The 27,056-nt window shown below is 41.6% G+C and overlaps 1 protein-coding gene across 3 annotated transcripts in view; it reads left to right on the forward strand.

Annotated features, from left to right (window-relative positions):
- Nucleotides 1–27,056, forward strand: part of LOC110529121 (VPS10 domain-containing receptor SorCS3) — a 55,415-nt gene that overhangs the window by 23,584 nt on the left and 4,775 nt on the right. Inside the window, exons 2-26 of one of the 3 annotated variants that reach the window (XR_005052843.1) lie at nucleotides 355–422; nucleotides 8,394–8,487; nucleotides 9,217–9,375; nucleotides 9,574–9,647; nucleotides 11,064–11,128; nucleotides 11,676–11,794; nucleotides 14,066–14,155; nucleotides 14,418–14,597; nucleotides 14,871–15,017; nucleotides 15,832–15,934; nucleotides 16,686–16,762; nucleotides 16,883–16,977; nucleotides 18,265–18,366; nucleotides 18,702–18,819; nucleotides 19,107–19,240; nucleotides 19,734–19,847; nucleotides 20,023–20,194; nucleotides 21,226–21,409; nucleotides 21,700–21,833; nucleotides 21,974–22,097; nucleotides 24,047–24,159; nucleotides 24,372–24,503; nucleotides 24,742–24,841; nucleotides 25,733–25,838; nucleotides 26,042–26,177. Coding sequence is in view for 2 of the 3 variants with exons in the window: in XM_021611265.2 (XP_021466940.2) it covers nucleotides 355–422; nucleotides 8,394–8,487; nucleotides 9,217–9,375; nucleotides 9,574–9,647; nucleotides 11,064–11,128; nucleotides 11,676–11,794; nucleotides 14,066–14,155; nucleotides 14,418–14,597; nucleotides 14,871–15,017; nucleotides 15,832–15,934; nucleotides 16,686–16,762; nucleotides 16,883–16,977; nucleotides 18,265–18,366; nucleotides 18,702–18,819; nucleotides 19,107–19,240; nucleotides 19,734–19,847; nucleotides 20,023–20,194; nucleotides 21,226–21,409; nucleotides 21,700–21,833; nucleotides 21,974–22,097; nucleotides 24,047–24,159; nucleotides 24,372–24,503; nucleotides 24,742–24,841; nucleotides 25,733–25,838; nucleotides 26,017–26,177 (2,965 nt within the window). In the remaining variant the exon portion in view is untranslated. Of the gene's footprint in view, nucleotides 1–354; nucleotides 423–8,393; nucleotides 8,488–9,216; nucleotides 9,376–9,573; nucleotides 9,648–11,063; nucleotides 11,129–11,675; nucleotides 11,795–14,065; nucleotides 14,156–14,417; nucleotides 14,598–14,870; nucleotides 15,018–15,831; nucleotides 15,935–16,685; nucleotides 16,763–16,882; nucleotides 16,978–18,264; nucleotides 18,367–18,701; nucleotides 18,820–19,106; nucleotides 19,241–19,733; nucleotides 19,848–20,022; nucleotides 20,195–21,225; nucleotides 21,410–21,699; nucleotides 21,834–21,973; nucleotides 22,098–24,046; nucleotides 24,160–24,371; nucleotides 24,504–24,741; nucleotides 24,842–25,732; nucleotides 25,839–26,016; nucleotides 26,178–27,056 lie in introns of all 3 variants that reach the window. The other 2 variants (XM_021611265.2, XM_021611270.2) reach the window with 2 other exon arrangements.

The following is a 27,056-nucleotide window of genomic DNA, read 5'->3' on the forward strand; positions in this document are numbered from 1 at the left end:
AGTTAGAGATTGAGCGAATGAGAGAAAGAAAGGTGGGAGGACTGGCTGTACTTCATTTTGTTGTTCACTGAACAATTTTCTGAATCCGCTGAGGGACTGTCACAAGACTTGACAGCTTGCATGGCTGTTCAGATCATTGCATCCAACAGACTGGCAGATCTAGACAACTTGTGGATCATTTGTCATTGTGCTGTCTTACGAAGATTATATTTTATGGTAATGTAGCAATCATAGTGCATATTCCATGCTGTTAGACACAGGTAATAAATGTTGTAAGTATGAATTTGATTGCAGACGTACAGTAGATGTGCCTGCAATTGCATATAATTAAAGTGCTTTTGTTGTTATTTTTAGGTGATCCTGACCTTGACGAAGCAGTATGACTTTAACTTGGGTGCTTTCACTGAGAGTTCTCTGTGGAGGTAAGACTTCATGAACATGTTGTAATTCATATGTGCTGAACCTACTGTAGGGCTCTGTTCTAAAACAATAGGGTTGCAAAGTTACTGGTAATGTACCAAAGTTACCGGAATCGTCTGTAATTTTGGTAATTAACAGGTAATCTAGGGTAAATTTTGTCATTTATGTATTCACATATAATATTACATTTTTTTAGATCTTTGTCCATATTGTCCATACTTTTTGGTTCAAGATAAAGTAGTGCAATTAATTAAAAAAGCATGTAATTATCAATGGCATTATTTTCAATTAACTGCATCTCTTCCAACTATTTACTTTTTCCAGACCTGCCACCAGTTTGGAGCCGAAACATTTACAAAAAAGACTTACTGACATAGTAAAATAAATTAAAGTGTGTAAAAAATATAAATAAAGGATATTGTTTGCTGAAACCCTCATAATAAACATCAATGTTATTCACTAAGTTGATGGTTTATATTTAGCATAATGTTTTACAGCTTTATCATTATATTTTAAAAAATAATTTCATTTCAATGTATTATTTTATAAATTGTATATATTTTACATGTGATAAGGCTACAAACTTCTTGGAATAACCCTGGATTGTAAACTCTCATGGTCAAAACATATTGATGCAATGGTAGCTAAGATGGGTAGTGGTCTGTCTGTAATAAAGTGTTGCCCTGTTTCTTGATATTGCTATCAACAAAACAAGTCCTACAGGCCCTAGTTTTGTCACACCTGGACTACTGCCCAGTCATATGGTCAAGTGACACAAAGAAGAGCATAGGCACATTACATTTGGCCCATAACAGAGCTGCACAGATAGCCCTTAAATGTACACAGAGAGCTAACATCAATGACATGCATGCCAATCTCTCCTGGCTCAAAGTAGAGGAGAGATTGACTGCATCACTACTTGTCTTTGAGAGAAGTATTGACATGTTGAAAGTACCAAGCTGTCTGTTCAAACGACTAGCACACAGCTCGGTACTCACCGTCTACCCGACCTTCCCGAATTCCCGGAGACAGTGGAACAATGGTTATCCTGTGAGCCCCCGGGTTGCCTGGGAGTCCTACCGGAGAATAGGAAACGAAGACACTGTAAGAGAGGGAGACGGGGGGAGGTGGGGGGCTTAGTGAGATTGAGACACTGGGCGACTCGTCCTTCATTACTGAGCATACTACTCACCAATGTTTCATCATTGGGAAATAAACTTGACGAACTCAGTGCGAGGATCTCCTTCCACGTCAACCTCAGATTCTTCAACATACTCTGTTTTTCAAAGAGCTGTCTTTCCTCCAACATCCAAATTAATTATATAACAACCAGCTGGATTTACAGTTCTTTGAGCGGATAGGAAGAGGACACTCTGGCAAGAACAGAGTCGGAGGGCTCTGCTTTATGACCAATAACAAGTGGTGCGACGGGGAAAACGTGCAGGAACTTGAGAGCTTCTGCTCTCCCGACATGGAATACTTGGTCATCAAATGTGTACATCCCGCCACAAGACTACAACAAAAATGCTCTCAAAGATCTTCATTGGACCCTGAACAAACTGGAGACCGGGTACACGGAGGCAGCGTTCATTATTGTGGGGGACTTTAACAAAAGTCATTTAAGAACCGTGCTGTTACTGTCCAACTAGCAGAGATTCTATGCTGGTCCACTGCTACATGGCTTTTTGACATGGGTATAATCTCCCATCCTCCTTTCAGCAAATCTGACCATGACTCCATTTTTCTTCTTCAAACAAAGACTCAAGAGGGATTTTCCGGTGTTCAGGTCTGTACAATACTGGTCTGACCAATCAGAATCCATGCTCCAAGACTGCATTGATTACGTGGATTGAAATATGTTCCGGGTTGCCTCTGGGGATAACATCAATGAATACACCAACTCAGTCACTGGATTCATAAAAAATGAATAGACGATGTGATACCGATGCTGTCTTTCAAAATGTATTCGAATCAAAAACTGTGGATTGATGGCAGTCGGGAAACTGAAGGAGAGAGATGCTGCTTATGAACATGGCAAGGTGAAAGTGGACATTTGTATGATTAAACAGTACAAATACGACCTACGCAGATCTATCAAGATGGCGAGAAACAAGTATAGGGTCAAAGTGGAGGAGCAATTCAGCTGGTTGGATGCGAGGCGTATGTGGCAGGGGCTTCTAACAATCACTGATTACAAAAAGAAAGCCAGGCACGTCGCAGACACCAACACCGCCCTACCAGACAAGCTAAATACCTTTTTCTCACGCTTTGAACAAGAATATTCTGAGCTGCCGAGGAGAGTCCCTGCGAACAACGAGGACTACGTGCTTATGGTTTCCATGGAAGACATATGTAAGTAATTCAAATGTGTTAACCCTTGCAAGGCTCTCGGCGTGGTCTCACACAGTTCCAACTCCATCACTCTAACGACAGTAGTAGGCCTGATTACTAACAACAATAAGGTGGTCTACAGGGAGGAGGTAGGCACTCTGATGGTGTGGTGCCAGGTAAACAACCTCTCTCTCAAAATCAGCCAAACAAAGGAGCTGTTTATGGACTTCAGGAGTAATCAGGCTGGGCACGTCCCCATCCTCATCCACGAGGCCGCCACGGAGGAGGTCAAAAACTTCAAGTTCCTCAGCATACACATCTTCGAGGAGCTGAAATGTTCAAACCACACGGACACCATGGTGAAGAAGGCACGACAGCGATGCTTTATCCTCTGGAGGCTAAAGAAATGTGTTCTGTACCCGAGAGCCCTCACAGTGATTTACAGGGGCACCATCGAGAGCATACTGTCGGGCTGTATCACAGCACGGTACGGCATCTCCACCGTCGCAGACCATAAGGCACTACAGAGGGTGGTACGCTCAGCCGAACGCACCTTTGGGTGCACACTGCCTGCCCTCCAGGACACCTACAACATCAGGTATTGCAGGAAGGCCAAGAAGATCATCAGGGACCTCCCAAGTCATGGCCTGTTCTCCCTGCTTCCATCACTCCGACGTGGGTGGTACAGAATACATTTCTAAAAACCTGATTTTGCTTTTTCATTATGGGGTACTGTGTGTATGAAGAATGAAGAAAACATTTAATTTAATACATTTTAGAATAAGGCGGTTACCTAACAAAATGTGGAAAAAGTCAAGCGGCCTGAATACTTTCCGAATACATTGTACAAGTTTTGGAGAGGTGCGTGGGGCAGGAGGCTGCCACCCTGGGCGCCAGTGAAGCAGCGGTAATAAAATAGCTGGATAAACTATGATCGTCAGTCCAGGTGAAAAAAGTAACTCTTCCTATTCTTTCAATACATTTTTCCTCAAAAGGTGGGTAAACTATTGGGGGGGAAAGTGGGTGAACTGTGTTCTGTGTTTACCGTCCACTACACCACTGTTGGGCGCCCGGAGAGCTGTTGTGGGGGGTTAAGTGCCTTCTTCAAGGGCACAACGGCATCAAGGATTAGATACCAGCAACCCTCCGGCTGCTAGCTCACTTCCCCTCAGATTTTTCCCATCGGATCCGGGATTCAAATCAACTCTCTAACCACTAGGCTACCTGCCTTATCTTAACTACCTTGCTATTGGTCAATGTTGATTTTCCTCATCCAGGAAATTCCCTGATGTTGGTTTTGATTGAATAATGCCCCTAACCATTTGTTGCAGAGCCAATACACACAGCACACAGTACATGCAATAACTGCAGGCCTACCAATCCATTCACCCTATATCGTATGTTGAGTTACTGTATGCTGTCACATCATAAATAAGAATGGAATTCATTAAGGATTATATGTAGGCTGATACGGTCTCTTGTATTTCTTCCTCTCACCTTTTCCTAAGCCCACAGGAAACTCATTTCATTTTGAAAATACACCTGACAAAAAGACCATCAGTTCACCAAGCAGAGAGACTCAAATTAATTTCTGTTTCACTAGAGGCACCGGTAAGATTTACACCCGACTTGACACGTTTTGAAGGCCCATATTGTGTACAGGTCTTCCATCATCAAGGTGTCTGGTTAACAATAGCACCGCCAGTAAATTAGACTGTACCTCGGGGGATGCGGCAAGGCTCTTAGTATGATATTAAAAAAGGAAAGCATTTGAATGTTATGAAAAGAAACAGAGTAAATGATATCTGTAATAATACGATAAAGGATTTATGGATATAGCCCCTGGGCACTCTGGATGGCAATGGGAAGATCAATTGGGGCCTCGCGAAAGGTATCTTAACAAGCATCTCCTGCAGTACATGTTTTAAAGTAATGACTGCTTCCCTTAGTGAAGGAACTTCCCACTGTAATAGCTTCATATGCAATGCCGTCTTTCCAGCTACAGTTGAGGATATTTGTCAACCGCAATGAAGAGCTCTAAGACACAAATACAAAAGAGTTGAGGAGGAAACCTTTGCAAATGATCTCAACAGCCAATGGAATGATCCAGCTTAATGCAAAAGCAGCGATAGCAGACCCTTGGTTTCTATCCAATTATGCAATGAAATTACATTTGGAGGCGCTCAGGTAGAACTGAGAGAGACGAGTGGGTTGTGTGTTTGGTGAGTGGTAATAGAGCTATGTAGAATAGAGAGGGAGGGAGGGAGACATATTTACCCTTGTTATAGAACAACACTGGGAGTTGTAGATAAGGGACAGAGAACGTTCAGAGAAGCAAATGTCTTTTAATGTCTTTCATTTGTTTGTTTCTGGGGGGCAATTCAGCATAGCCTACTGTGTGGACATAGACGCTTAAATATGTTATCTCATAAAGCGCTTCAGGGATTTAGGTCAATCGTACACTCATTCAATTAAATAAATTACCAGACAAAATACACTTCATTCACCAAGTTGAAGCACAACCGAGTTTAACTGAATTCTGAAAGGTACTTCATTATATGAAAGAATGTAATGTAATCAAATGTAAAGAGACTGTCCTTACAGCTTTTTTTTTGGCACACAAGGCGCAATTTAGAAATGTGGTTGTGCATCAGCAGTTGCTCTCTTGTTATTTCAGTCACTAGCTAGTCACATCCAATTGGCAACAGATTTTCATGCGAATATTCGAAAATGTGCATGAAGAAAATATGCAAATTTCCCCACCAGTGGTGTGTTTCCACCAAACTGACTTGTTGCAGATAAAAATGACTACGTGATGACTAATGCACACAAAATGTACTTTTACATGTACGTTTTCATGTACCGAATACAAATGTAAAGTTCAATGTGTTTCCATCGCATTTTCAACATTTACCAATAGCTTTGTCACAAAAACTGTTTTAACTGCGTTAAATAGCAAATGTGCCTTCTCTGGTCTGGGAATGTGCGCTCAACAGCTGGCAGATATAGTAAAGAGAGGCTAGGCTACTCTACATTATGGGATTATTATGGATAATAATATACAGTATATGGAATATATATTTTTGTCAGCAGCAGTCAAGCATCGATAATCCTGTCACCAGAATAACACCTTTAATATGTATTGGAAAGGAGCATCAAGATCACTGTGCACTTTCACCACCCTGTGAAGTTCACCATAATAAAAATGTTCTTCAGCCTAATAAACCACATTGTTTCCCAAGTCGTAGTGGGAGGACCACACACCATATCCTCGCATGACTCCAAGTTTACTTTGATATGATGGTTATTATCAATATTTGCGCATAAAGGCGTATTGTCCCATCACTGCAACTCCCATATGGACCTTCCTCTAACCCGGAAGACGCTTGGCCAATTGTGCGCCGCCTCATGGGTCCCCCGGTCGCTGCCGGCTGTGACAAGCCTGGGATCAAACCAGAATCTGTAGTGACCGCTGCGATACTCCTGAGGCCTATCAGACGGCTTTTATAAAATTGTACCGAAACTTCACGTTTTCATCACAGTTGTTGTGATTTTTTTTCGTATGCTATTACTTTTATTCGCATAAAACTGTGGATAGAAACCATGGCAAAATGAGTAGAATTGCATGAAATGTGTTATAAAATTGCAAAATCGTCTCTCCTCCCCATGGCAAAATGTGTAAAATTGCAGGAAATCAAATCTAAAATGTTTTTCTCTCTGCTGTCAAGAAGACGGCCGTTAAAATGTCTACATGTGTGGATATGGATGTGGGTATGCTGACCTGCTTTTTTTGTGGCCCCCATCAAAGTTGCCCATCCCTGATTTAGACAGCAATGTAACAGAGGGGGAGAGGTATGTTGGAGAGAGAGTCAGAAGGGAAAACGCAGGGATTGAACTCTGTCTTCGATGGGGTTAAGTACAGTAGATTCGGAAAGTATTCAGATCCTTGACTTTTTCCACATTTTTTTACATTACAGCCTAATTCTAAAATAGATTACATTTTTAAAAATCCTCATAAATATACACACAATACCTCATAATAACAAAGAAAAAATAGGTTTGTAGAAATATTTGCAAATGTATAAAAACAAAAACAGAAATACCTTATTTACATAAGTATTCAGACCCTTTGCTATGAGACTTGAAATTGAGCTCAAAGTGCATCCTGTTTCTATTGATCATCCTTGAGATGTTTCTACAACTTGATTAGAGTCCACCTGTGGTAAGTGTAATTAATTGGACATGATTCAGAATGGCACACACCTGTCTATATAAGGCCCTTCAGTTGACAGTGCATGTCAGAGCAAAAACCAAGCCATGAGGTCGAAGGAATTGTCCGTAGAGCTCCGAGACAGGATTGTGTCGAGGCAGAGATCTGGGGAAGGGTACCAAAAAACATCTGCAACATTGAAGGTCCTCTAGAAAACAATGGCCTTCATCATTCTTACAAGGAAGAAGTTTGGAACCACCAAGGCTCTTCCTAGAGCTGACTACCCGGCCAAACTGAGCATTTGGGGGAGAAGGGCCTTGGTCAGAGAGGTGACCAAGAACCCGATGGTCACTCTGACTGAGGTCCAGAGTTCCTCTGTGAAGATGGGAGAACCTTCCAGAAGTACAACCATCTCTGCAGCATTCTACCAATCAGGCCTATATGGTAGAGTGGCCAGACAGAAGCCACTCCTCAGTAAAAGGCACATGACTGCCCACTTGGTGTTTGCCAAAAGGCAACTAAAGACTCTCAGACGATGATAAACTTCTCTGGTCTGATGGAAGCAAAATTTTACTCTTTGGCCTGAATGTCAAGCATCACGTCTGGAGGAAACCTGGCACCATTCCTACAGTGAAGCATGGTGGTGGCAGCGTCATGCTGTGGGGATGTTTTTCAGCGGCAGGGACTGTGAGACTAGTCAGGATCGAGGGGAAATGAAAGCAGAAAAGTAGAGAGAGATCCTTGATGAAAACCTGCTCAGGACCTCAGACTGGGGTGAAGGTTCACCTTCCAACAGGACAACGACCCTAAGCACACAGCCAAGACAACACAGGAGTGGCTTCGGGACAAGTCTCTGAATGTCCTTGAGTGGCCCAGCCAGAGCCCGGACTTGAACCCGATCTAACGTCTCTGGAGAGACCTGAAAATAGCTGTGCAACGATGCTCCCCATCCAACATGACAGAGCTTGAGAGAATCTGCAGAGAAGAATGGGAGAAACTCCCCAAATACAGGTCCGCCAAGCTTGTAGCATCGTCCCCACAAGACTCGAGGCTGTAATCGCTGATGAAGGTGCCTCTACAAAGTACTGAGAAAGAGTCTGAATACTTATGTAAATGTACTATTTCAGTTTTTGTAAAAATAAAACGATTGGTCATTGTGTGTAGCTTGGTCATTGTATGTAGATTGATGAGGGAAAAAATAATTTAATACATTTTAGAATAAGACTGTAACGTAACATAATGTGGAAAAAGTCAAGGGGTGTGAATACTTTCTGAATGCACTGTATGTGGTAAGAGCAGGAGCCGGGCACGTTTCTGTTAAACCACAGGCTCTGCACTTAAAAAGAAATCTAAGTATTAGACTTACTCCAGCCATATCAATGGAGAACAACTCATACTGCATTCCTTACATGGTCTTCTTTACTGTTCACAGATCAGTGGACTATGGGAGCACTTATATAAAACTGAATAAAAAGGTTGGGTCAACCTTGGCTTGCCTATACGTCTGCCCAACCAACAAGAGAAAGGTTTGTATCACACTCCAGTGGAAACCAAAAAGCTACATGTTTATTCAGCTGTTCCTTCGCCTGGGTCTCTCTCGCTGCTTTAATAAACTCCTTTGTTGTCTCAGTAGCGTTGGCTAAACCAGAAATACTCAACTGATGGTGGCTTGTAGGACCATGTTAAAGTAAAGTTTATGGACTATTGTTGAGTAAAGACTGACGTTTATGGACAAGGACAAGGACTCCAAAGAACATTTCAACATTTAGTATCAGCATCATTCTTGGTATATTTCAACATTGTCATTCTTGGTATATTCACATTGAAGAACACAGAACACCCAGGTTAGTTCCTAGTGCCAATCGATAATCCTACCCAGACACCAGTTTATACAGATTTCTGCTACCTCACCTTACTAACTACCCCACACTCACACTATTCTACTATACCCCCACACTACCCTACTATAACTACCCCACTATAACTACCCCACACTCACTACAACCCCACAATGACTAACTACCTCACTAAAACTACCATACTAAAAACCACTAAGATAGTTTACAACAAGCTGTGATGTTCTGTTGATCAGTTTATTATTGAAAAGGATGTTGGTACATCGTGTCGTTTTTACTTTAATCAAAACTGCTTTAATGCTGCTGTTTATTCCTAATGCTGCACAATGACATCATGCAATCATATCCTCCGTTGAGCACTATAATCTATACTCTGTTTCTCTTCCTTTTGTACTTTAGATAATGATGCTTAGCGACCCAGAGCTGGAGCAAAGTGTACTCATCAGCTCAGATGAAGGTGCCAGCTTCGAGAAGTATCCCATTAACTTCTACATGGACGGTCTGCTGTTTCATCCAACTCAGGAAAACTGGCTGCTGGCTAGCAGTCCTGACAACAAGGTAGGCTAAGCAGCAGGACTTTTATTTCCATGTTGAATGGAAAACAAAGTCTTTCAAGTTGAAAGAAGTCCAAAGTTGAAAGATAGTAATTCTGTTTTGTATTTTGCGCTTTCATCACTTGTTCTGCATAACAAAATTGTAAAGGTTGAATATACAGACTTGATGTAACAATGTTTGATCAAATTCATGTTTTGTCAGGTGTACAGCACAATGGATTTTGGAAGAAAATGGCAGTTGGTTAGTGAGAATGTAACTCCTGGCCGGTTCTTCTGGTATGATTTCATTCCTGCCCATGTTTGTCAATATTCATTTAGAAACACTCCTTTTGGAAACACTCCTTTAGCATTTGTATCTTATATAGAATCTCATATGCAAATTAGAAATGCTATCTTGCAGCTATCTTGAAAAATATTATGTAAAGCACATTGCCTTTTAGCCCCGAATTGGTGAAGATAAAAACAGAAACTAAATGATAATGTAAATTGAATGACCAACTGCAGTGTGTGGTCAAAGTAATTTTCCTAATTAGTAAATGGAGGTTATGTATGGATCCATACCGAACTCTGTCAGATGGATTTACTAGTGTCTGTCAAAACAGGTCTTGACAGATTATGACAACCAACCTACAGTACTTGAACCCATATCACGTAGCCGGGAATAATGGACTCCTCCTCTAAAGCCCAAGAATAACATGTTGTTTTTGCTAGTTGTCATTCTGTAATTTCAAGTGCACATACACACGGCATATTGATGTGATGCAGTTTACCACAGTCAGTCACGTTATGTGTCAAACCCAAGTGCCTCTCAAGCTGAAAAAGAAAGGACATTGTTTGGAGGACACCCTCCTCACATGAACAGCAAAACAATTGATGAATAAGGACAGCATGAATGGACTAATAGCACCCCACACAAGACTATAATGTGCTTGGAAAATGTATGTTTTCATGGATGAATTGTTTAACTGTTTGTATTTACTGAATGCATTACATGTTTTTGCCTCTATATAATGTTTTTAGAATAGTAACATATAATAGAGTTTACATTTCCTTTATGCCATGTTAAAAATGAGAGAGAGCGAGAGAGAGAGAGAGAGAGAGAGAGAGAGAGAGAGAGAGAGAGAGAGAACACCACAAACCTAAGTAATTGTGTAGTGTGGAGGCTTTCCCGCTTCTGTCTCCCTTTGTTTACGCTATCACAAATTAAGATGAATTGCTGAGGCTGGCGCAAATTGGAAGTTGGCGTACAGGAAATGGAGATGTGTTGTCTGTGCTGTAAAGCGAAACACAGAATAAGGCTGTCCATCACAGGCTACCACTGTCCTCTTAAGGCCATCCCCCTACTTCTAAATTGCTCGTCTGCCCCCTCCTCTTCCTCATCCTCCTCCCCCTCCTCTTCCTCATCCTCTCCGCCCCCTCTTCTTCCTAATCCTCCTCCCCTCCTCTTCCTCATCATCCTCCTCCTCTTCCCCTCCTCTTCGTCCTCCCCTTCCCCATTCCCTTTTTCCTCCATCACCTCCACCCCCTCTTCCCATCTTTTTCTTCTTCTTAGTCCTCCTCTAAATTGCTGTCCTCCTCTTCCCCCTTTTCATTCTCCTCCTCTACCTCCTCTTCCTCCACCTTTCACCTTCCTCCCCCACTCTTGTCCTCTTTCATCTCTGTTTTCCATCAACTCTCTCTCCTATGTTGCAGGGCACAAACTGGGCTAGACAGAGAGGCAGATGTGGTCCACATGGAGACCCACATCGCCAAAGGACGTGAGTGCTGCTCTGTAGCTTGCCTCCCTCCCCCACAGTAGCAGGACCCCAAGGACCCCTTGCCTCCCATTTAGAGCGAGGTCACTGGAATATAAGGCTCATTCTGGGCTGCAGGATAGGCCCCAGAAGCACTGTAAAGCAGAGTAGGAGTCTCTTGACAAATGTAGAGCTTTATATAATAGATTGATAGAGATTTTTTCCCTTTAATCGGACCCTTGTGCCCCATATCAGAACCTTGATTCTCCAAAAACACTAACACTATAGACTTTATTCAATCAAACCAGTTACTGAGATTCCGGGGCGGGACCAAATAGTATTACTTGTGTGATGTGAGAGACAATGATTGAATTATCAACACTTTTTTTGTTTTTATCACAGTGCAAGAGGGATGCTATTTTTATCCTGTCCTCAGAAAGTGTAGAATTGGTTTGGAAAGAGTAGTGCCCACTAAAGATAGACGGAAGTCCATTCATTTGTGATTTCTCTTCATTGGTTGTTTTTTTCTAGGATTGTTACTGACAACTAATCTAGTTCTCTTCTGTGTTAGGTGCTCAGTATGTTAAGTGCAGAGCTCAACGATGCACAGAATCAAACAGACAATACCTGTTCCCGGGATACATAGACAAAAATTCTCTGGTTGTTCAGGACAACTATGTGTTTGTTCAGGTGTGTACTGTATCTGTCTATATCTTCGGTACATTTTATACGTTCACAAAAGGCTTGTGTTTTTCTGTGAACTCTGTTCTTCTGCTGCAGCCAATCAGTGTTGTACCGTTGAAGTCTACAAAATGGCTTTCTTTCCAAACACCTGCTACACTTAGATCTTGATTATCTATTGTCCAAGCTGCCTATGATGTTGAAGGATTCCGTGACTGCTGAAAAAAATAAGTGTTTTTTTCATCACATCTGCTGAAAGGCTTTTCTTATAATTGGGCAAGGAATTTGTATGGAGTTTGGGGTTGTTATTGCCAACTAGGTTGACATGACATTGGCTCGAATTAGGCAATGACATTGTGTGTCATTATGACTGATTTGATTTCTACTGCCTCCTGTTGCCATTGATTTCCATTTACAGCTGAAGATGTCTGTCTTTCTCTGTCAGCTTTGCTCTTCCTCCATTTACACAGTTTTGCAGCACTAATGAGGGTTTAGGTTCACCTATTGTGTAACAGTATTTAATAATATGATGTAGAAATGGTTTGCTAAGACTTACACGACATACAGTAAGTGCTCTTCAAGTGTTCTCTTTTGGTTTAGAATGAGACAGACATGTAATGTGGGGTTTATGGTTATGTGGGGCTGCGTCTTGCCTATAAAAATCACCTTTGTGAGTATGTAGATAAATGGTAGGATTGTACAGTGGTAAGTTGATTTGTTTCAACTATGTCAATTCAGGGATTTAATTGAAAATGCGATTAATGAACAAAATAATTCTCATTCTAAATAATTAGTAACTGTCTGGGTCATAAATAATGATCCAATACAATGTCGGAATCGAATTGGAGTTGAGATGGAATTGACCCCATCATCATAGATTTTGGTGAAAATAGCCCAGTTGGACACAGCTGGCTTGTTGCAGGCAGCCTGGTCTCATAGACTAGGTGTAACCTAGTAAATGCAATTCCGGACACTCAAATTTGTATGATATGTTATGCTGGGTATGGTTACATAAGACAGATGGTTACTAAAAAGCAAAAACTAAAGTAGGTTGGTTGGTCGGGGTGGATGGTGGGTGTATAACGTGAATCACATCACGGGCAATTTTAACATTTTAGCTAATTAGCACATTTTCAACGGCTTACTACATTTGAGATACTTTGCAACTACTTAGCATGTTAGCTAACCCTTCCCCTAACCCTAACCTCAACCTTTTAACCTAACTCCTAAACTTAACCATAACCCTTAACCCAACAATTCGTAACTATCATACATTTAGCAAATTCATAACATATAATTCAAATTGTAATTCTTAACATATCATACAAAATGGGTGCTGGACATCCACAAATTGCTACATACCATTCGAAACGTAACATATTATACTAAATGGAGTGTCTTGGATTTCTGTACAGAATAATATGAAATGCTCTGAGACCAGGTTGTGCAGGGAGCTGTGGCGGTACAGATGACTTTCTTGTGACTTTCATTGCTTCGGGCAGTTGGATTTAACTTGACAAAGAGTAATGAGGTTATCGATTGGGCTACATCGAAATAAGCAGTCTTCAACACCTCTCGAATGTCTCTTGGGGGAGAAGGAACAGCCAAGTGCAACATCCTCAGAAATCTGGCCTGTGAAAATGTAGCCCATTGATTTTCGATAGATTATTCCATTAGAGCTCTAATGTAGTCTGTTTGGAGACAATCGCCATCCCTCTAGTTGATTAGAAAATAAGAAATCAAGTGGTGTGGGCCATAGAGTGGAGGGGTGGTAGTGGTACATCTAAGACATGTAGAGAAGGACAAAACCATTTGTTCAGCAACTGTAAATACAGTAGTATTTAATTGGGATGTTGGTGTATAAACTTGTATTGCCTACCGTGTTGTAGCATCAAGTCCCTAAATTACACAAAAACAATTCTGATTTTAAATGTATTTCTTCATTATAATTTTTGTAAATTCTTGTATTGAAATGGCTAAACTCGATTTTCCAAAACTGGATTGAAGTTGTACCTACATTTTCACTTCTAGAATATTTGAAAAATAACAGAGTTCTTCTGTGGGCTAAGTCAGTCCTTCCAGGACCTCAAGTCAAGGTGCAGTAAAAAATGAGTGTGTTAAAATCATTGACATTTCAAATTGATTCATTCTAATGAAGCCCAGCATGCCTGAAACATCGATGAGTTTAACATACTCAATAAAATATGAACTTGACAAGCTAGCGTTACGCTTATTAGCCCCCAAGAGCTCTTGAAGCAAGATGTTTTTTTTCTTCCACAGGTTACCAAGTCAGGGCAAGCGAGTTACTTTGTGTCCTATATGAGGGAATCATTTAAGCGAATTCAGCTACCCAAATACTGTCTTCCTAAGGTAAGCATCAAACTACCCAAATACACCTTGCAACAGATACAGCTACAGTTTGAGGAACGTGAGACAGTTTTCATTTCTGAAGCCTCACTTTACTCAGACTGCTGTCATGTTGTGGAGGCCGTAAGCTGCTCATCTTGAAGCACACTTGTTATTTTGCTCTCTCTACAGTATATTTCTCTCCATCTGTCTGTGTGTCTATCTATTTGTCTCTACCTACCTGCCCATATGTTCATCCTTTCACCATCTCTCACTCCTCTAACAGGACATGCACATCATCAGTACAAATGAGAAGCAGGTGTTTTCTGCTGTACAGGAGTGGAACCAGAATGACACCTACAGCCTGTATATCTCAGACTCTCCAGGGGTATACTTCACTCTGTCTCTAGAGAACCTCCGGACCAGAAGAGAGCCAGGTGGAAATTTACTGGTCGACCTGTATAAGGTACATCTATTGTATATGTATGTAAGACACTCAGTCTGTGGAACAACTTCCATAAGGTGTTCTTAGGTGTACCATATTACTATGTTAAGTACCGTTTGTTTAGTACCTCTGAAAGGCACACTTCCTGTGTATGATTTCATCTCCACTGTAGTTTCGCACAGAGCAAAGATTTTTCATAACCATGAAGTTATTGTTTAAAATAATGACATACACACTCTCTCTCTCAATGTGATACCTCTTTTGTTTTATCCATTTGGCTTATTGTCATTCTAGGTAGAAGGAATAAATGGCATATTTCTAGCCAACAAATTGGTGGGCCATGAAGTGAAGACATTCATCACCTATAACAAGGGTCAGACCTGGGCCCTGCTGCAAGCCCCCAACACTGATGTGGCTGGAAACAGTCTGCACTGCATCCTGGTGAGTTGAAGTTATGGGTGGCGTGGTGGATGATGACCAAATTAATTCGGCTTCTGAACAAATTCATTCATCAAATGTTCCAATCCAACCAAAGCTTATTGATTTAAGAGTTGGAGTTGTTCATGGCAGTTGCTAGTCCACAAAGTGTGTCAAAATCTCCATTAACCTCAACTATTTCAATTTGCCTCCAGTAATCACTGTTCAGATACATCACCCTAATGAAAGTTACATTACAGTTAATGGCAGTTAGTGGTGTTCTGGGTTAGATATGTTTGATATTAATTTAAGTGATACAATCATTTTGAATGTTAAAAGCGAGTTAACATAATATGCACATATTATGCATTAAGAAAATAATGAGAGGAATTATTGATATAACACTGTTTTTGCCTGTGTCGTTCAAATGCCTGTTGTACTCTGGCCTCCCTTCTGGGTTTGTAAAAGCTTCTATTAATGTTTCACAAAGTGGCTGAATCAGAGAGATGAGTGATTCAGATTTATCAGTAAATGAAACAAGTTTGTCAGATTTATCTTTACATCTTGAGGATTTTTTAATTACATGGCTTTAAAATGGAAATGCCAGCTCCAATGTCCTCTGCAGCCAGTTTCAATCTGTTGGTGGAAAAGATTAAAAAAGTGTATTTGTTCCATAAATGGTCTTTGTAAACGTCCTTTTTAAATAGAGATTAGTTTGCGCAGTTTGAATACAGAGTCAAATATAAATGAGTCAGATATGGATCCGAATAAGATGTTTGATTTTGTGTCTTGGTTTAGGTCTATATCTAAATTGAATCCATTGTGTTTGTTTTGGCAGCCATTTTGTTCTCTGCATCTGCACCTGGATACGCCAGTGAACCCTTACCTGCCTGGACGCATCTTTAGCATGGACTCAGCACCTGGGATCATTGTAGCTACAGGTAGGACAGAAGTAGAAATAGGTTGTTAATGCATGTGTAACGGATGTGAAATGCTAGCTTAGTTAAAGGGCTGCGGCTTTTGTGGAGCGATGGGTAACGATGCTTCGTGGGTGACTGTTGTTGATGTGTGCAGAGGGTCCCTGGTTCAAGCCCGGGTATGGGCGAGGGGATGGTCTAAAGTTATACTGTTACATTGATGCTGTTGACCCAGATCACTGGTTGCTGTGGAAAAGGAGGAGGTCAAAAGGGGGGTGAGTGTAACGGATGTGAAACGCTAGCTCAGTTAGCAGTGGTGCGCGCAAAATAGTGTTTAAATCGGTGACGTCACTTGCTCTGAGACCTTGAAGTAGTAGTTCCCCTTGCTCTGCAAGGCCCGCGGCTTTTGTGGAGCGATGGGTAACGATGCTTCGCGGGTGACTGTTGTTGATGTGTGCAGAGGACCCCGGGTATGGGCGAGAGGACGGTTTAAAGTTATACTGTTACACCTGTTTCTGTGTTCAACCAACAAATTAGTAAAGGTAGGCACAGCTGTTAAAAGAAAACGTTGTGCAAACTGTTATATGTGGTAGAAATGTAAAGAATCTGTTAACGGAATACAGATCAATAAACGTGTTTATAATGAGATCAGGTCCTTCAATTTATAAAAAAAATTGTGCAGGTTTGTTATGCAGGTTTGTTTTCTTTGAAAATATGAGTCTTTACTATGCAAATATATCAGTATATGAATTCATATATTTATTTTTGTTTTCAGGCAACATTGGTACAGAGCTGTCCTCCGCTAACCTTGGAATGTTTATAACATCTGATGCAGGAAATACCTGGAGACAGGTGAGACCAATCTGTGCCTCAAAATGGGCTCCAACTTCAGTTAGTTTTGTCTAAAATTTGCATTTTGAATGTGAACAACTTCTGATGTAAATCATGTTTATTATCTTCTACCTTCTTTAGATTTTTGAAGAAGAACTCGGTGTTTGGTTTCTTGACAATGGAGGTGCTTTAGTTGCAGTTTCTTTAGTTGCAACAGTACCCATCCGGCACGTATGGTAGGTTCACTGTAATTCTACTACAGCGTATGGGAGTATAATAATGATATTCACTGTATGTAAAGATGCATTATACTGTAACTTACCAGTTGATTTCAGAAACTGGTGTGCAAAACGTTGAGACTAATGCTGAAGTTCCTATTTCAGGACACAATTCATTTCATTCTGATTTCAGTTTTGGTGTTGTTGTTGCATACGATTATATTTAGCCTTTGAAATGCTGATTGGCAAGGTACGTTTGCATGGGATGTCTATCTCCAGCAACTGTTTCTCTCACCACATCAAAACTGTCAGAATCCATTCAACAAAAAAATGGCTGTTACAGCTTTGTACTGTTCGTGGGTATTTTCGAGAGCTTTTATGCAAATGTAGCCAAGTAGAGGTTTGAAGTATCGAGGGACTTTGTTGGCCTGGGTCCTTGTGTTGTTGGAACTCTGTCACACCAGATACTTTGATGTCCCCCGCACTGAAATAGTGTCACAATCAATTAAGATCTGTGAAAGGTGATTTAAGTCCCTCAATTGTTAGAGCATGAGTCATATCCATTTTTTTTATGTTTTGTTGCCTTCGACATTTACCTAGACCCGTGAAACATTGGTTCCATTGTTGAGTGCGTAGTTGGGATAATTTCCCACATAGAGAACAAGCTGATAAGGGTACTTCATTTTTCATCTACGTCATGGTGAGAATGTATCTTACTGTCTGAAGAACAGTAACACTAGGAATTTGGACACATTTTGTTGACCTCTGTTTGTAGAAATGGTTAGAAATATTTTCTGTTAAACTCTTTTCATTGTCACACCTTACAAAGATTACAAAGATGCCATAGAGTTACGTCTTTTGGAATTGTGGTGTACTTAAGCAATAAGGCCAGAAGAGGTGTGGTATACGGACAATATACCACGGCTAAGGGCTGTTCTTATGCACGACGCAACACGGAGTGCCTAGACACAGCCTTTAGCCATATATCACAAACCCTCAAGGAGCTTTATTGCTATTATAAACTGGTTACCAATGTAATTAGAGCAGTGAAACTAAATGTTTTGTCAAACCCGTGGTATAAGGTCTGATATACCATGGCTGTCAGCCAATCAGAATTCAGGGCTCAAACCACCCAGTTTATAATTGTAATTATACCATTACTAACATAGTCATTGTTTTGAGTTTGCAAGAAAGGCATTTCACTGTACTTGTGCATGTGACATTAAAACTTGAAACTTGGAACTAATAAACCTCATGATATATTCAATCAGATGTTAATAGTTGTTGTCCTGTGTTGTGAAACAGGGTAAGTCTGGACGAGGGTAAGAAATGGGATCGCCACAGTTTCTCTCTGGCTCCTTTGTTTCTGGATGGAGTTCTCATGCAGCCAGAGAATCACATCATCACGTAAGTGGAGTCAGGATTTGGCCAACATTAAGTAAACACAGACCTCATATTCTAGATTCCAGCTCATCTGGTGATGAGAGTTAAATAGTGTTGTTGTTATGCATGAATGGGTAAATAGCGTTTACACTTAATTTCTCAATTTACAATGTTTTGTTTGCCCAGAGGTGCGATACACGTAATTGTGTTGGCATATATATTATTTTTGTTTGTGTTTAGTTTGTGCAACCTCAGCCACAGCAAAATACTGGTGTGAGCAGACCCAGCATCTTAATTTTACAAGCGACAAAGACAATAAGGCTAACAACTTACCTAATGTTTTGTTTTGTTGAATTAAGTTTCACTGGACACTTAAGCCGTGTTTCAGAATGGCAGCTGATAAAGATTGACTACAAAGCCATCTTTAGCAGGAGATGCATGGATGGAGATTATCAGACTTGGCACCTACATAACAAGGTAAAACACGTTGAAAGGTATTGTTTTGATGCCAACATCAAGATGGGCATGTTGGTTTAATGTAACTGTAAACGCAGCACATAAATGCATGCACACGCACGCTCGCACACGCACACGCACACACACACACACACACACACACACACACACACACACACACACACACACACACACACACACATACTGTATATTCATACAGTATAATTTCAGACTGTTGAGCACTAAAAAACATTGAATCAATGTAATGAAATTCCCCACAGGGAATGACATGTCATGTTGTTTGATAGGGAGAGCCATGTGTGATGGGAGAGAAGCAGACCTTTATGAAACGGAGGCCGGGTAACCGCTGTATGCTGGCCCAGGACTACTCCCGAGTCATATCCTCAGAACCATGCATCTGCAGGACATATGATTTTGAATGGCAAGTTATGGTAGACTTCCTAATTTTTTACGTCAGTGAATAGGCAAGGGCATTGTAAGTGTAACCCATCCCCCAACACTCAGCCCTCCTAATCACACATCTAACCACAAATATTAGTTTGCTCAACTTTATACCTCTTCAATTCCCAACATGTTCTCTAGTTTATTGCATATAGCCACTGTTCATGCATACACACAATCCAATTATAGTTTGAAAATTGTGAATGTGACTAACAGGCTGGTCAAATTTACATAATGTCAAATGATTTATCATCATCCAATTAATACGTAATTAATTGCTAAATCAATTCTAAATGTATTTTCTTTCTGTCTGAAATTCTCTTTGATCCTACATGTCTGACAATAGTCATGTCTCTAGTTATGATTTTAAACCATGTAGTCATACTAGCACTAAGTCTTACCTATCGTTCAACTAAAAATACTTTTTCGTGACAGATAGGGGAAAGGAGACTGAAATGTCTCATGTTTTACAGTGATTATGGGTATGAACGTCAAGCCGATGGAAAGTGTACCCCTGCTTTTTGGTTCAACCCAAGCACTGTGACAAGAAGCTGTAGCACTAGCCATAACTACCTCAACAGCACAGGGTAGGTAACTTGTAGTACTGTCCCTAATTCCTTCCTTCCTTGGGCAAAATAACACTCTGTGCTGTGATTTGATAGGGCCCTTTGTTCAGCAAATTACTCTCTCTGCATTGTGAGATTACGTTAAAGCTAGTCTCACTCTCCATTCTAAAATTACATCTATGCTGTGAATGTTCAGGTACAGAAAGGTTTTGTCCAATAATTGCAAAGAGGGAGGGAAGGATGTGTACTCCCCCAGGAAACAGCATTGTTCCCCCAGGCCTCCCAGAGGCCTCAGACTGACTACCAGCCAGGGAGAGCTCACCGCCACCGTGGGCAGTAATGTCACCTTCCTGGTGTATCTGGACGATGTGAGTTTCCTCTCCCAACACCAACTGAAGCTGTGCCATTACTAGACATATTATTATTATTTCATCAGTAAACTGTGGATGTTTGTCCTGGATTATCTTGTGTTGGTTGATGTGACGTCCCCAAAGCCTGAACTTTTCTCTTCTGGTTTTGGGATGAAAGCACTATGACTCACTACATTGGTCTGTGTCTGTTTGGCTTTCTATCTTTATCTCTCACTTTCTCGTCTCCAGCGCCCAATTTTTCTAAAGTTATCTGATCATATTTCGGCAATCAAACAGGACTAAATGTTAGAATTGGGTTTTTACAAAACTGAAAAAGGTGATTCTGATAGGGATACAGTTTTGGTAATCCAATCTCACCTTTAATCAGGGTTGAATGTTTGTGTTTTTCAATACTCAAAAATAGTGATTAGGATAGTTTTGATGCCCAAAATCGGGATTATCTTGACACCACATGAAGGGTGGATTCAGGGTGGATTTAGAAAGGTGAAAGCTCTACAACCAAGAAATGTCAATGTAACGAAGGTGACAAGGTTTTTAAAAACGTTCTGATATCTGATAACCAAAGTTGAATTTTGTTTAATTTGATCGCAGTATAGATATGTTGTTATATTGAGAAGTTTCAAATAAATGTACTTACTTATAAGTGATATGCAGGCTCTATTATTTGTAGTCTAGGTACATTTGTTCATGTAGTTTACTCATCTCTGTTTCCCTATGACAGATTCTGTGATCTTGATATTGTGGTATCTGGATCAGAATGATCCTATCCGATTATTTTCTGGAAAAAATGGCGTAGAAATGACCAGATTGATCTGATCCTGGATAGCAAAAAAAGAGGATTAGATACTCCGGCTCATTCTGATTCTGGTTTAAAAGTTTAGAAAAACTGGGCCCTGTACTTCTCCAATGTCTAATCTCAAATCTCATCCCAAGTATTTCCATAGACAGCTCTTCCCTGTGAAAGATAATGCAGTGTCATAACATAATCTGTTTTGACTAATGATGCCTGTCTTACTTCTTGTCTCTAGGGAAACTCGTTGTGGACTTATATCCAGCTAGACTTTGGGGACGGCATCACTTTCATGTACAACCTGAGCCGGAGAGGCGATGGAATCAAACACAGCTATAGAGAAGATGGGATCTTCAGAGTGACAGCACATGCAGAGAACAGCCAGGGCTATGACATTAGCTCCCTGTTCCTACACATCACCAGTATGTCAATGAGAAACACTGGTTCTCTTATGTCTAATGTGGTTTAATGACTTTTCCTGCCCAAGCATGTTACCACAGTAAACTACTGACACCAGCATAGGTTACGGATGATCATATGTCACCAACTATAGATTGACCTACAACAACCTTTAATGGATTGAATGTTAAGTGCTTATGAAGCTGTTTGATTTGGTTGTATTGGTCAACTAACCAATTGACTGTTCCCAAAAAGGCTGCTTTCAGTTTATATTGGCCAATATGGTTCTCTTGTGTGCTTTGGTGTGTCTCAGGCCCAGTGGAGCGTGTGTATCTCTCAGCTCCTATTGTTGCCATCAGGAAGAAAGAAGCTAACCTAACGGCTGTGGTCTGGCCTGTCCACCACAGAACACTCACCTTCTTCTGGTGGTTTGAAAACAGCTCCGAGGTGAGGTTCCTTCACCCAATTACTCTGACCTTGAGTTTATTAGCGGAAAGTTATTTTTGTCCTTTGTGTTTTCCATGTGTGCTGGAAAAGGCAAGGTTGTGCGGTTTTCTATGCCATTCTCTTTATCTTGCGAAACCCAGCCCTTAATAACCTTGGATGGAAGCATCTCGTACACGTTTTGGAAGGAAGGCATGAACAGGATCATGGTCCAAGTGTCTTCTGGGTGCAACATACTGCAGGATACCAAGGTCATCATTGTCAAAGGTGAGTGGGAAGGAGTCCTTCGAATGTCTTTATTGGTAATATGAATGTAACGCATGTATGCAACTTTTTAATCACACATCTATGTTCATGTAAACACTGCCTCCTTGTTAGTGACAATGTGGATGTCACCTCTACTCCCAGCTAGTCACCTCTACTCCCAGCTAGTCACCTCTACTCCCAGCTAGTCACCTCTACTCCCAGCTAGTCACCTCTACTCCCAGCTAGTCACCTCTACTCCCAGCTAGTCACCTCTACTCCCAGCTATACTCCCAGCTAGTCACCTCTACTCCCAGCTAGTCACCTCTACTCCCAGCTAGTAACCTCTACTCCCAGCTAGTCACCTCTACTCCCAGCTAGTCACCTCTACTCCCAGCTAGTCACCTCTACTCTCAGCTAGTCACCTCTACTCCCAGCTAGTCACCTCTACTCCCAGCTAGTCACCTCTACTCCCAGCTAGTCACCTCTACTCCCAGCTAGTCACCTCTACTCCCAGCTAGTAACCTCTACTCCCAGCTAGTAACCTCTACTCCCAGCTAGTCACCTCTACTCCCAGCTAGTAACCTCTACTCCCAGCTAGTCACCTCTACTCCTAGCTAGTCACCTCTACTCCCAGCTAGTAACCTCTACTCCCAGCTAGTCACCTCTACTCCCAGCTAGTAACCTCTACTCCCAGCTAGTAACCTCTACTCCCAGCTAGTCACCTCTACTCCCAGCTAGTAACCTCTACTCCCAGCTAGTCACCTCTACTCCCAGCTAGTCATCTCTACTCCCAGCTAGTAACCTCTACTCCCAGCTAGTCACCTCTACTCCCAGCTAGTCACCTCTACTCCCAGCTAGTCACCTCTACTCCCAGCTAGTAACCTCTACTCGCAGCTAGTAACCTCTACTCCCAGCTAGTCACCTCTACTCCCAGCTAGTCACCTCTACTCCCAGCTAGTCACCTCTACTCCCAGCTAGTAACCTCTACTCGCAGCTAGTAACCTCTACTCCCAGCTAGTAACCTCTACTCCCAGCTAGTCACCTCTACTCCCAGCTAGTCACCTCTACTCCCAGCTAGTAACCTCTACTCCCAGCTAGTCATCTCTACTCCCAGCTAGTAACCTCTACTCCCAGCTAGTAACCTCTACTCCCAGCTAGTCACCTCTACTCCCAGCTAGTAACCTCTACTCCTAGCTAGTCACCTCTACTCCCAGCTAGTCACCTCTACTCCCAGCTAGTAACCTCTACTCCCAGCTAGTAACCTCTACTCCCAGCTAGTCATCTCTACTCCCAGCTAGTAACCTCTACTCCCAGCTAGTAACCTCTACTCCCAGCTAGTCATCTCTACTCCCAGCTAGTAACCTCTACTCCCAGCTAGTAACCTCTACTCCCAGCTAGTCACCTCTACTCCCAGCTAGTCACCTCTACTCCCAGCTAGTCACCTCTACTCCCAGCTAGTAACCTCTACTCGCAGCTAGTAACCTCTACTCCCAGCTAGTCACCTCTACTCCCAGCTAGTAACCTCTACTCCCAACTAGTCACCTCTACTCCCAGCTAGTCACCTCTACTCCCAGCTAGTCACCTCTACTCCCAGCTAGTCACCTCTACTCCCAGCTAGTAACCTCTACTCCCAGCTAGTCATCTCTACTCCCAGCTAGTCACCTCTACTCGCAGCTAGTCACCTCTACTCCCAGCTAGTCACCTCTACTCCCAGCTAGTCACCTCTACTCCCAGCTAGTCACCTCTACTCCCAGCTAGTCACCTCTACTCCCAGCTAGTCGCCTCTACTCCCAGCTAGTAACCTCTACTCCCAGCTAGTCACCTCCATGCCATGAGGAACAAGAATAAATTGTAAATTCATGTCAGATGAAAAGCAATTCTGAGCAAACTAAAAAATTCTAAATGGTACAGTGCCACACGGAAACACTTTGTGGTAGAGGGTTCATGGCAGCATCCTCCATGTATCACAGATTTCTTCAAATCCCTGCTGTTATCGTTCTCTCCGGCTTTGGACGAGCACAACCCTGACATCCCGGAGTGGAGAGAGGACGTGGGCCGCGTGGTGAGGACAGCTGTATCACAGGTACAGGAAGAAATTCCCTCTGGGACGACAGTCAACATGAGGTTGTCACGCAATGTCTTTTATGGTCTTAACCATTTCAAAACAGGAGACATGATGAGGATTACTTCATTCAATGTGACATATTAAGGAAGTAAAGTGAACATAGATGTTTAGTATCATGTGTTTTCCCACAATAGCAGTGTGTATGTTTGACTGTTTGACTGTTATTACAGGTTTCTGGATTTCCAGAGGAACGGCTGTTAGTATCTTTGTTTCCAGGTGTTCCAACAACAGCAGAACTATTTATCCTGCCTGAGACACAGTTGCCTGAACATGGGAAGCGGAACAAAGAGGACTTAGTGAGTGTAAGCATATTTTGCTTGACTTCTTACAAGAGTTTGTCTTTTTGGAAATCTTCTAGAACAGATCTAATCGTCTAATTCATCTGCTCAAAATCCACATTTGTATAAACAATGGGGTTTAACGGACTTAATTGGTTTTCCAAGATAATGTTATCATAAACCTTTATTCAAATTTGAAAAGAATAATCTTTGCAAATGCACATTTTGGGGTGCCAAGTCATTTGTCTATTATGTCAAACAGATATCAAACCTTGTTATAAATGCCCTGAACCACGGATTGGTCCAGTTTGAGTTGAAAGCTGACACTCAAATATTTGTTTTCATCACACAGCTAACTTTGGGTAAGTTGCAGTTTTTCTTTGTCTCTTTCACAGTATAAAGTAACTAAACATAAACAATTCAAAATACTATAATAAGTACTGTACTGACACTCAATTCACCAGACAATGTCAACTAATGTCAACAGCAGATATTGATGGACATTTTCCATTGAATCCCTTTTACAACTATCTTATTACAGTAGAGTGTCTTGTAGTCATTGCGATCAATAATACGATTAACATCGGGTATCTTTAGTATGCACCTTGGAAATCAGTGGGGTCATTTGGATATTAGCATATCACCAAAACGTGTCGATCAAGCCCACATTACTTTACCCTTTTCATCCAGCGATTGATCTGTCTTCACTTGTGTCTGCATGGAAAGGTCTGAGAAGCCTTTAAAATGCTATGGAAAGGTCATCAACTTCACTGGTCACATCTTGGAAGAGAGAAATATGGTTTGGGAGGGGTGGGCTAATACATACTCAGAATAATACGCCTCAGCACTTAAAGCCATGACTAAGCACAAACCTTTCAGATGCATGGGGAGATAGAGTGCGACCTCATGTATGGAGGCCCTTTGTATGCCTTCTTAAAATGGAACATGACAGATACCGCTCCTTCTGAACCGCTCAGACCTAATGGGCTCATACTACGTGAAAAAATGAATATTTGCTGGTTTCTCCCCTTGTTTTTCTCCAAGTCTTTTTTCGTGTGTTTGGCATGATTATTTTAGTTTATTAGGATCCCTTATGGAGCAGCTACTCTTCCTGGGGTCCACACAAAACGTACATGACACAGTACAGAACAGTTATAGACAAGAGTAATACAAAGACAATACTACATTAAATAAATGACATCAACAAAGGAATTGGCTAAAGCAGAAACTGGTCTGTCTCTGTCTTTCCCCAGCACCTCTGGTTTACTCCAACCCTATTCACAGTAGCTCAGTCATGCTGATGTTGCTGTCTGTGGTGTTTGTTGGTTTAGCTGCGTTTTTCATCTTCAAGTTGAAAAGGTATGTTCTCATTATAATATTCATTGGTTGGTTATAGTCAACCTATTTTGTCTTATTTTGTCTTAGTGGCATTCGGAATGCCACATTATACTCTCAACTATTAACACATAAGTGAAGTTCTTACAGTACTGCAGGTTAAGTTTGCATGACGTCAGTCGAGTGGTGTCTGGCTTGTTAGGAAAATCCCTTGGATCCATGTCCAGGCTGAGGAGAACCAGGAAAAGGAGCCGGAGATGATTGGCACGGTCGGGCAGAACAATACCATGTCCAAGATGAAGCTCAGTGAGTTCCCCACAGAGAAGGAACTCATGGAGAAAGAACTGAAGACCAGGAGCAGAGGTAAGTTTGACGTAGCGTCCAGAACAGTAACAGACCTGCCTATTGGACCTAGGCCTTCAGAGCCAGGCTCCCAAGAAAATGATCACATGTCGTAGCCTACAGTACCAGTCAACGTTTGGACACACCTACTCATTCCAGGGTTTTTATTTATTTTTACTCTTTTCTACATTGTAGAATAATAGTGGAGAGATCAACACTATGAAATAACACACATGGAATCATGAAGTAACCAAAAAGTGTTAAGCAAAAAAGTGTTCTTTGAAGTAGGCACCCTTTGCACACTCTTGGCATTCTCTCAACCAGCTTCATGAGGCAGTCACCTGGAATGCTTTTTCAACAGTCTTGAAGGAGTTCCCACATATGCTGAGCACTTGTTGGCTGCTTTTCCTTCACTCTGTGGTCCAACTCATCCCAAGGTCGGGTGATTGTGGAGGCCAGGTCATCTGATGCATTGCTCCATCACTCTCCTTCTTGGTGAAATAGCCCTTACACAGTCTGGAGGTGTTTTGGGTCATTGTCCTGTTGAAAATTAAATGATAGTCCCACTAAGAACAAACCAGATGGGATGGCGTATCGCTACAGAATGCTGTGGTAGCCATGCTGGTTAAGTATGCCTTGAAATCTAAATAAATCGCAGACAGTGTCACCAGCAAAGTGTCACCAGCAGAGTTGCAAAGAAAATGCCATATCTCAGACTGGCCAATAAAATGAAAACACAGACACTGGACAGAGGAACTCTGCATAGAATGCCAGCATCTCGAAGTTGCCTCTTCACTGTTGACGTTGAAAGTGGTGTTTTGCGGGTACTATTTAATGAAGCTGTCAGTTGAGGACTTGTGAGGCGTCTGTTTCTCAAACTAGATACTCTAATGTGCTTGA

Source organism: Oncorhynchus mykiss, chromosome 1, assembly GCF_013265735.2.
Source record: "Oncorhynchus mykiss isolate Arlee chromosome 1, USDA_OmykA_1.1, whole genome shotgun sequence".
NCBI lineage: Eukaryota > Metazoa > Chordata > Actinopteri > Salmoniformes > Salmonidae > Oncorhynchus > Oncorhynchus mykiss.